The following is an 11,539-nucleotide window of genomic DNA, read 5'->3' on the forward strand; positions in this document are numbered from 1 at the left end:
TAATTAATAAAAATTTATCCTAAATTTAGTACGTGCTGTTGATAAAAATAATTTAAAAAAAATGAAATTTTTATTTTATTTTATTTTTCTTTGTAACTGTTGTGTGACGGTTAGATAACATCTAATTATAACATGTTATATTGCTGAGTCGGAAATTGTAACTTACATGTAAGTTACGTGTAATTTCAGAGTAATGTAACCTGTTATATTCGGTTACATTGCTGTTACATTGCTACTATATTACTGTGTTTACTGAGCTCAAAAAATATTTTTTTTAAATTTTGGTCCGGCGAATCAGACTAGTCTATTTTCATGTATTTTGTCCCGCTGAATCCAAATTCAAGGTCAGAATTGCTGAATTGGCTCATTTTTTCCTAACCTCAAAAAACACCTTGTAAAAGCAGTTTGGATCACAAATGTATTTGGATCACAAATGCTTTTACAAGATGTTTTTTGAGATTAGAAAAAAATGAGCCAATTCAGCAATTCTGACATTGAATTTGGATTCAGCAGGTCAAAATACATAAAGGTAGACTATTCTAATCCGCCGGACCATTATAAAAAAAAAAATTTTTTTTGAGGTTAGAAAAAAATGAGCCAGTTCAGCAATTCTAACCTTGGATTTGGATTCAGCGGGTCAAAATACATAAAGATAAACTAGTCTAGTCGGTCGAACCAACATTAAAAAAAAATTTTTTTTGAGGTTAGAAAATGCAAGCTAACTTTGCAATTCTGACATTGAATTCGGTTTTAGCGGGTCAAAATACATAAAGATAAACTAGTCTAGTCGGTCGAACCAACATTAAAAAAAAAAAGATTAACTAGTCTGGTCCGCCGGACCAACATTAAAAAGAATTTTTTTTTGAGGTTAAAAAATGCGAGCTAACTTTGCAATTTTAACCTTGGATTCAGATTTAGCGGGTCGAAATACATAAGGATTGACTAGTCTAGTCCGCCGGACCAACCACTTTTTTTGTGTGCCTGTGTAATGTTACGCGTCCTTTTCACATCAGTATCAATTCTAACGTGTGCTTGATTAGTACATCAGTATCACATCTAACGTGTGCTTGATTTTTCTGTTAGATTGTTTTTAATTAAGCGAAGCATAATGTTACACATAATTGCGAATGTTCTTAATATGTTTATTATTTTATTTCAAATTATACATATTTCACCAATAAATGAAAGCTTATAAATGAAAAATGGGGATGCAGATAATATAAATGTATAGTATTATAACATAGATAATATATAACATACATAATATACACATAGATAATATAAATAAAACGTAGTATATAAGATACTATAATTACTTTATAAATGCTTTATACATAAGTCAATTTTATTGAAAATTTATTTTAATTAAAAAAAAATTTTTTTTTTTTCGAAAAATAAACAGCGTAGTTAAATAGAGGTATTTATGCTGTAAAATTTTTGTATAAAACATTTTTTAATATTTTGTTTAGTTTACGAAATATATCGAAAAAAGATAAAAATGACTCAACCTTGAAAGGGTGGTTTCACTCCTTCAAACCGTTTAACTTTATAAAACCAAACGGAAAATTTTTTGATTTTAATGAAACTTGGCATAAATGTAGAGGAGGTAAATACATTAATTTAGAAATTCTTTATTTTGGTTAAAAAACGGCTTAAAGGGGTGGAACCACCCTTCAAAGTTCAGATATCTTTGCGTTTTCTCGATATATCTCGCAAACTAAACAAAATATAAAAAAATGTTTCATACAAAAGTTTTACAGCATAAATACCCCTATTTAACTATGCTATTTATTTTTTCAGAAAATATTTATTTTTCGAAGAGTTTTTTTAAATTTTTTTTTTAAATAAATAGCATAGTTAAATAGAAATATTTATACTGTAAAACTTTTGTATGAAACATTTTTTTATATTTTGTTTAGTTTGCGAGATATATCGAGAAAACGCAAAAATGTCTCAACTTTAAAGGGTGGTTTCACCCATTCAAACCGTTTATAAGCACTAACTAAAAATTTCTAAATTCATGTATTTACCCCCTCTACATTTATGCCAAGTTTCATTAAAATCAGAATTTTCGGGTTCGCGAGGTTTCCTTGTGAGTTATTTAAATAAAACAAAATGATGGTTCATAACTATCTTCCCTTCTCTATATATTTATTATTTTTAATTTTTAGTATTTTATTTCTTTAATTTGTTTATTGATTAATATAGATTTGTTTATTGATTAATATATACAATTAACACTGTTATAAAAAAAAAGATAAATCTCGAAATTAAAAATTACAAATGAAAAAAGCAGTTACTTTTGCCATCGGTCCAGACTTCTGATTTGGATTTTCACTAGTTTCTTTTGTAATCGATAAGTCAGACTGACACATTATCTTTTGACGTAGCTCATAAAGAGTCTGACGACCCAATATCGAAATAACATTTTTAAGTTTAAGTGCTGGAATATCCAATTTATATTTAACATAACGAGGATAGCTTCTGAATGGTTCATATACTCTGACATAAATCAGAAATTCTTCGCCCGGTTTTATATCAGAATCATCAGACAATACATCAGACAATTTTAAATTATCATATTTCTGAAAAGAAGCAATTCATTATCTTAGCGTTATAAGTTCGTTACAGTCATCATATCTTGAGCAAGGAAAGTAATATAATTACAAAATTATCAATCATGTAATAGTTACTTAACACCATAGTGGAATCAACAAGGTGAGGCGGTTTGCTAACCAATTTTTAGTTTGGTCTGCGCATCCACGTGACTGGATCCACGTGACGTAACATCGTGAGTTGAAGAAAGAGTAAAGAAAACAAAAAAAAAAGATAAAAAGTGAGAAAGAAGAAAGGGGAGAGAGGGGAGAGAGAAAGATTGGTATAAGAGTAACTTGGATCCAGCACTCTCATTGGGTTATAAAATTTATGCGCATTGCCTCATCTTATTAATTCCGCCATGATTAAAACAATTATTCAAGTGTTACGTACGCGTAAATATACAAAAATAATAAAGCTTAGCTTCAATAAATTATTTTAAAACTCAGTCTTAAGCATTGTAATGCAGCAAACAATAAAAGAATATTGAGTTCTTATTTGGTTTCTGGTGGTACCAGGCGCAGGTCAATCAGAATCAGAACCAATCAAGCATAGGGTTACACCCTGAGACAAAACTTTCCTCCTCCACTAGAAAATAAGTTTGCGTAGGGGAAAAACGCTGGGGGAAATTAGATATAAATAAGGGAATCAAAGCGTTTAATAGTTAGTCTTGTTACTCTTGTAATAGTCTTATTCGAAGTCTTAAATCTTAGTTACTGAGTTTCTTACCGAACGACTCTGTTAATCTGCAGTTAGTCTGTAGCGTCATCCGGATCTAAATACCTTAGGATTGGTTGTTTCAAAATCAGTTTTAGGAATAAAAGATAAATAGATTTATTAAAGGATTTTTAAAGATAGCCAAACCTCTAACTAATCAATTAAAAAAGAATTCTGATTTTAATTGGAGAGAAAAGGAACAGGAAAGCTTTGATATATTAAAAAATGCATTTTGTTAGGAACCAATATTACAATACCCAGATTTTACAAAACCCTTTCTCTTAGCTACTGATGCTTCTGGAACTGCAATAGGAGCAATTTTAAGTCAAGGTCAGATAGGAAATGATCAACCGATAAGCTATGCCTCACGAGTATTAAATGATGCAGAAAAAATTATTCCACTATAGAAAAAAATTATTAGCAATAGTATACGCTGTACAACATTTTAGACTATCTTTACGGAAAAGTTTTAATTAATAACCGTATCATAAACCGTTAACTTGGATAAATAAATTAAAAGACCCAACCTCACGTTTAGCAAAATAGAGAATTAAATTAGCTGAATGATTATGAAATAATATATAAACACGGAAAAATAAATAAAAATGCTAACGCTTTATCAAAAAACTCCACGACAAATATATATCCAATAAATTCTTTATATCAGAGATCGACAAGAAATACACTTCTCGACCGATTTCAGCAGGCGCCGCCTCCCACTATTCCTCTTGCCCCGCGTGCCGCGCGGCCTACGAATCGCGCGGTTCGTAGACCGCGCGGCACGCGGGGCAAGAGAAATAGTGGGAGGCGGTGCTTGCTAAAATCGGCCGAGAAATGCGTTTCTTGCCGATCTCTGCTTTATATGATAAAATAGAAGTGTCCGGAAGATGATGAAGCAAGACAAAGAAACGCAAATCCTAAACCTCTACCAGCTTCATCAAGAAGGAGACCCATGGTAGAAGAATCAGAACCAACCATTTCAAGAACGTTTCAAGAATGCAAACACGCAATTTTGAAAAATCAAAAAAAAAAAAGCGTACCATTTACTCGTAAGGAACTAGAAGAACCATCATCAATTAAACACACAATTCATGTAGAAATATACAATTGTCCAACAAATCAAGCAGACAACATTTTATCGATTACAGGAACAAATAACACCTATTCAAAAACAGATAACATTGAAAATAACATTCAAGAAACAATACATGAAACAGAAACACTACCATTGAAAATTGTAACAACAATACGAACACTTCACAAATAATTATACCACACAACCTTTTACAAATAATAAATAATTTAACAAGGAATAAAGATGAAAAAGTTAATTAAAATGAAAATAATTCTGACGAAGAAAGCGAGAAAGAAAGCAAAGAAGAGAAGGAAAAAGATAATGATGACGAAGACAACGACGACAATTATAGTTATAAAGACATTGATGAAACATACAACGAAATAAATTCAGACAAAAGGACGGATAATATTAACAGACAAATAGTGAGACGTGGACAAAAACATAATATAATAAACAGTTGTGATCAGATTTATATGAAAAAAGAAAACTATTTGTACTTTCTAACCGGATGGAAAACCTTAAGATAAAGGGTCAAAACAACTTCAAAGACAAAATTCCATACCCAAAATTAAAGAAAAGAAAGAACGTAATTTAGACATTTTTAAAAAAGAAAAGAAATTACATTTTTATTTGTAAAGAAAATACAAAAAAAAACTAAAAAAATTTTATTAGAATTTACAAATAAATTTCCTAAAATAGTTAAAGAAAATTCAATTAAAATAGTAAATATAGGTAAAACAAAAGAATTAGATAATTTTTCATGGAAGAAATTTTAAGCCTAATTCGTAAATTCAATTCTGCGAATTCAAATTAAAATAATTAATCATGGATTAGTAAAAGTACCAGGAATAAATGATAGGAAAAATATTATTGAAGAAACTCATTCATCTAAAATAAATGATCATAAAGGAATAACAAAAACCTATAATCAAATAAGACAAAATTTTTATTGGAATAACATTAAAGATGATATTAGAAAATATATTAATCAATGTTTGCAATATCAACTTAAAAAATTGGTAAGAGTAAAAACAAAACAAAAAATAATTACACCTTATTCCTCTTTTTAAAAAATTTCAACAGACATAGTAGGACCTTTGCCTGAAACAAAAAAAAATTTATATATTTTAACTATACAAGATCACCTTACAAAATTTTCCCTTGCAATACCTTTTAAAACCTTTTGCAATAATCTTTTCAATAACTGCAATTAAAGTTGCTGATGCAATATTAAAATATTTCATATGTATTTTTGGAGCCCCTAAAACAATATTAACAGATCAAGGAAGAAATTTTACTAGTAATTTAATGAAAAGATTTGCAAAACAATTCAGAATTAAACAACTTAAAACAACTGCTTTCTATCCACAAGGTAGTAGTCCAGTCAAATTAAGCTTTAAAATTCACTAATTGTAAGTGGCACTTTCTCTTCACCAAAATGTTCGGAAGGTGATTAGAAATAAAATGTGTGTTTAAGACTTGCAACTAGTTTTGGAAAGTTATTTAAAAACACATAAAGATGCGAAAAACAGGTTTTTGCACGTACAACAAAACGTAAACATTTTACAAAAAAATTTTAAATAAAAAATGTAGGTTTTGAAAAGACCTACAATATGAGCCGCAATAAGTTAAAATCGGTTTACGCGTTTAGTTGCAAAAAAATTAACCGTCAAAACAGGCCTTTTTTACTTATTTATTATTCATAAAGATTTGAAGATATGGCTTTAAAAATGTGGTACGATATGCTTCTTGCAATGATGAAAAAGTGTGTAAAATTTTAGTCCAAAATCTTTATTAGTATTTGCAAGAAGCTATTTGTTTATTACAAACTCGTCTCTAAAGAAATTAATTTCAGCTTTGGCAAGTTACACAGCAACCAACTTGAGTGGTTTTTATTCTTTAAGAGTTGTATTATCAGAGCCACATGATGTACAAAATCCAATCGTCATTCTCCACGTGGTAAAAATCGGGTCACTTTGATGACAGCGGTATGATTGAGTTCAACACGAATAAAATCAATGTACAATATCATATTGATACTCAAAATTCATGATATTCAAGAAATACCGTATTTATTTGCTAAAATACCCTAAATGCAGTGCAAATTTCAAACTCGTGTGCAATCAACAAAAAACATCGTATCGACATTTTTTTTAATTGCTTAGAAAAGAATGAACTTTAAGAATCTGAATTAATATTAGCAAGATTTTAACGAAAAACTTGTGCAAAATGATAACAAACTTTTACTTTTTTCAATTAAAAAACACATGTTTGGTTTTCATGCGATACAAAAGGTTCGCACTTAACAAATCAAACTTTCGCGTAGGGATTCTCAAAGTAGAGTCTTTGCCCTTTAATTTAAAAAAAGTACATGTAATTTGGATGATTTTTCGCAAAGTTGCATCACTTTGAAGATTGCCTAAAAATCGGTCAAAAATTTTGTTTCGTTTTTTTTGCGCTAGTGTATGTGGTTTTAGAAAAAAATGGTTATTTATAAAGAGCTCGACGAGCTATCCCAGATTTTAAAAAAACCATCGCTCTACGTTAATTTATTGCTGAAATATTGTAAGTTTCAGCAATTTAAAAGCGTAAATTCAATATCAAGCACATGCACGGGCAGCGAGCCGTGTCAAGCGTCGCTTCCTCCACTCCATCATCATACGCCGTCTTGCTCGCACATTGCAAAGAACAACCGCAAAAATCGCCCGTTTCGTGGTCATCGAGTATTGATACGATTTTGGTGGTAAATGATTGTATATCATTTATCCCCTAAAAATTTTGAATTGAGCATACCTTTTATTGCTGAGATATGAAGGATTAAAGTTGATATTATTCATGAATAAAGGTTACGCCATTTTACACGTTCAACATAAGATACTTTAACGTTATTTCTAATATCAAAAAATGTTTCTGATGGAAATTGTTCAAATGGTAGGGAACTAATTCATCGTCACCTCAAATTGACTATCAAGTCAAAATTGTGAAGGTCATTTAGAAATCAACTTGCAAAATTCAATAAAATCATTTTTAACTGATGTCGGATATCTGTCTCTGCGGTCTAATTACTCGTAACCTCAAATGGACCTTTAAAAAATAATTTGAAAAATAATTGCAAAGTCATGTAGAGATCAAAGGGACATTTTCAGAAAAATTCGCGCATGTTTGTCATTATCTTTTATATTATCTTTATTTGACGCTTAACCCACGAGAGTAGAGAGTAGAGGCAATCTCTGTAAGCGTGTTTTTTTTTTTTTTTGTATAAATACGCTGGACAGCTCCCGAGGACATGCTTATACGTTTAATAAAAAAAATCACAGAATACTACTTTTGTTAACAATTTTTGCTCAATAATAATAGCTCAATAACAATTATGTAATCTGTAAAATATCTCGGTGAAAAAGCTACCACTATTAAAACTGTTTAAAAAATCATAGTAAATACCGCAGCATTTCAGAAATCGGTAGTATCTATATATTTGAAATATTGTTATAAGGTCATCGGATTTATAAAAAATATAAGACAAGATAAAACCGTGTTGACATAAGATAACGTTAACGTTAATAAAATGCTCTCGTATATACGTGTACTCGTTCAGAGACCACAGAAATAGGTATCCGACATCAGTTAAAAAACATTTTCCTGAAAATCGCAAGTTGATCTCTAAATGGCATTCACAATTCTGACATCGATTTGAGGTCACGATAAATTAGTCTTCTAACAGATAAATAAATCTTATCTAAAACATTTTTTTATATAAGAAATAACCTCAAGGTTTTTTGTGTTGAATAGATAAAATGGCATACCCTTCATTGGTGTATAGTGACCAATTTAACCCTTCATATCTCAATAATAAAAGGTATGCTCAATCTGAAATTTTTAGACGACTGATGTTCCATGAGGTATAATTGTTTACCGCTAAAATCGACTCAAATTTCGGTGATCATAAAACGGGCGAATTTAGGCCTGTTTTTGCAGTCGTTCTTTAGGCCTGGTCTACAATATCTGGAGTAAGCATGGAGTAAGAAGTAAGACTAAGCGTAAAAGGGTTAATCCAGTGTAAGAAAGCTGGCATAAGGGCGTAAGCGAAATAAATTACTTTCATTTCGTCTTACTCCTACTACTGCTTTTTTTAACGCTCAGTCAATCAGCGCAGAAGAAAATTACCTTACTCTTACTTCTTACTTCATGCTTACTCCAACTATTGTAGACCACTTATAATATTGTATAAACAAAACTTTTAAAGATCTTTATTTGAAAATTTAAAGAGTATTTAACTCTTTAAATAACAGTAAATTTAACTCTTTTCCTAAACTTGGTGCCAGTTTCAGTTCTTAATATTAACAATTAGAGCTACAATAAATTTTAATAGAAAGTTATTTCGGTTGTAAATTGAAATAGAGTACATTTTCTTTTTTTTTAAATTTGTATAAAAATAAAAACTATTAATTAGTTTTTGCATCAATTCTCTATGATAAAAATTAAAAAAGTTATTTCATTTGTTAGTAAGAAAAAAACGTATCTACTTTTTGGAGCTGTTTTTTGATAGTTTAAATTATAAAAATCGCTTTGTTCCAAATTTTACATGATAGTACAATTCTTAAGAATAAAAAGCACCCAAGTTGGTTGCTGTGTGACTTGCCAGAGCTAAAGAAATTAAATTTCTTCAGAGACAAGTTTGTAATAAACAAATAGCTTTTTGCAAAAATTAATGAAGATTTCGGTCTAAAATTTTACACACTTTTTCATCATTGCGAGAAGTATTATATCGTACCACATTTTTAAAGCCATATCTTCAAATTTTTATGAATAATAAATAAGTGAAAAAACGCCTGTTCTAACGGTTTTAATTTTTTTGCAACTAAATGCGTGAACCGATTTTACCTTGTCGCGGCTCATTTTGTAGGTCTTTTTAAAACCTACATTTTTTATTCAAAACTTTGTTTTGTAAAATGTTTACATTTTGTTGCACATGCAAAAAACCTGTTTTTCGCACCTTTATGCCTTTTATTTACAACTTTTCGTCTAGTTGCGAGTCTCAAACACACACATTTCATTTCTAATAAAACCTTCCGAACATTTTGGTAAAGAGAAAGTGCCATTTACAATTAGTTCAAATTTTGGCCCCTTTTTCAGCTAATTTGACTGGACTATAATGGAGCTTTAGAAAAGTCGCATTTAATATTAATTGAATATTTAAAGCAATACGTAAACAAGTTTACAGAATAAGATAAATTACTTGAATATGCAATATTTTCATATAATTCAAGTACTCATGAATCGACTGGATATACATCTTATGAGTTGGTATTTGGTAAAATAGACAACCATCCAGCAAAATAAAGAAAAAAAGAAAACATAAGAAAAGAGAAAACATATGACGATTATTTATTCCAGTTAATAAGAAATACATATGATTTGCAAGAATTAGCAAAAAAATGTTTAATTGAATAAAAAATCAAATCAAAACATTATTGTAATAGGAAAATTAATCCTCAGTTTTTTCAAATTAATGATGAAGTCTTTTTTTTTAATGAACCTAAAAAAAGAAAATTAGGAGATCAATATTCGGGACCACATTTAGTAACAGATATTTTACCTAATGGAAATATTAAAATTCAGAATAAAGGAAAATTTAAAATTGTTCATCCAAATGAACTACGTAAAATTAAATAATTGTAACTTAAATAATAACTTAAAATTTTATATGTTAGATCATAAAGGCAATAATTTGGTTAACAGTCATTTGGATTTACAACATTCAAGGAACCGAAAGAATAATCGGATACGACTGTACGACCTCCAACCTCAATGTCACAACAATTTCTGATGGATATTGAAGATTGTGAAATACCCGTAGTTAAACCACATGTACAAGAAACAAAAATTCAATTGTTACAATTGTCAAAATTCGAAACAACATAATCCAATGTAAAATTGTAATTTCGAGAACCATTTATTACTGCGGAATGAATTCACATGTCTCAACCGTATCAAATGCGCAAGCGGAGTATATTTTAGAAACAACTTTAGATCAATGTAAGAGGATGCACAACACCGGCACACTTATCATAAATGTAAACAATAAAATCAATGGATTAAAGGTAAAAAAAACAACATCCCGATTAATAACTTTTGCGGGATCCGTAACAATAAATGAACAATGTTTCGGAACACAGTATTCAAATCCTTATGATATATCGTAAAACGTAATTGTACAAAGAATAATAACAGTCGAAATTCCTATCAAGCATCAGTAAATATTGAGACAAATAAAATTTATTTAAAATCAGGAACAATATGTCAATATTCAGATGGAAAATGTATGAATATAGAAGAAAAATATACATTTTGGGAAACAATTAAAGACGATTATTGTAAATTTAATCATTTTGAAATATTATTTAAAGAAAAAGCAAATAAAATAGTTAATCAAATAGACGAAAAATTCAAAATAATTTATTTCTTGTCAACTCAAGAAGTAATTTTTGCGCTAAAATAAACAGTCAAAGAACTTCTTTGCAAATATACATTCATTAAAACAAAACATCCAAACTATTAATTTCAGAAGTCAAAGGAGAAGTTTTAACAAACAAACGACAAATTTCAGTAGAAAATTTGAATATTTTTGCACATGTAAATTCAAAATTTGTTTATGTTAAAAAACACATACACACACAAATAAATCAACTATATATACAGATCAATATATATAGATATATACATCAATATATATATATATATATATATATATACATCAATATATACAGATATACTAAAACAAAGTTGTAATTTAGAACAGCAGATAATCAAGAATGCGCTAAATTTAGCAATTTATTCACCGAATAACTTTGCATACCAAATCATGAAAAAACTAGGATACATTGCGATGATTTCTGGAGAGGTAATACACATAATTAAATGCACACCAGTCGAAGTCAAAATTCAAGAAACAAAAAAGTGCTATCAACAATTACCAGTATTAAAAAAAAACGAAACATATTTTTGGGTCCCAAAAACTCATATACCCTTCAAAACCGAAACTCAGATTACTTGCAATAAAGTAATCCCAGCGATTATTATATATATTATCTAAACGACGGATGGCGTCAAGTAATACCAAATTTAGAATTCAGCAAAACACCAGAAACT

General features: G+C 29.3%; 2 protein-coding genes and 1 long non-coding RNA gene across 8 annotated transcripts in view; 2 read left to right on the forward strand and 1 right to left on the reverse strand.

Moving 5' to 3' along the window:
- Window positions 1–10,719, forward strand: part of LOC118647447 — a 30,992-nt gene extending 20,273 nt beyond the window's left edge. The window contains exon 2 of the long non-coding RNA XR_004964722.1: window positions 10,154–10,719. This is a non-coding gene — a long non-coding RNA (uncharacterized LOC118647447). The remainder of the gene's footprint in view (window positions 1–10,153) is intronic.
- LOC105832624 (protein O-mannosyl-transferase TMTC4) overlaps window positions 1–11,539 on the forward strand; it is a 96,855-nt gene that overhangs the window by 71,554 nt on the left and 13,762 nt on the right. The gene's annotated exons all lie outside the window — the stretch shown is intronic.
- Window positions 1–11,539, reverse strand: part of LOC105832623 (snRNA-activating protein complex subunit 3) — a 64,484-nt gene that overhangs the window by 35,295 nt on the left and 17,650 nt on the right. For all 3 annotated transcript variants that reach the window (XM_036292406.1, XM_036292407.1, XM_036292408.1), the window contains exon 4: window positions 2,301–2,585. In XM_036292406.1, coding sequence (XP_036148299.1) covers window positions 2,301–2,585 — 285 coding nt within the window. The remainder of the gene's footprint in view (window positions 1–2,300; window positions 2,586–11,539) is intronic.

This window comes from Monomorium pharaonis, chromosome 9, assembly GCF_013373865.1.
Source record: "Monomorium pharaonis isolate MP-MQ-018 chromosome 9, ASM1337386v2, whole genome shotgun sequence".
NCBI lineage: Eukaryota > Metazoa > Arthropoda > Insecta > Hymenoptera > Formicidae > Monomorium > Monomorium pharaonis.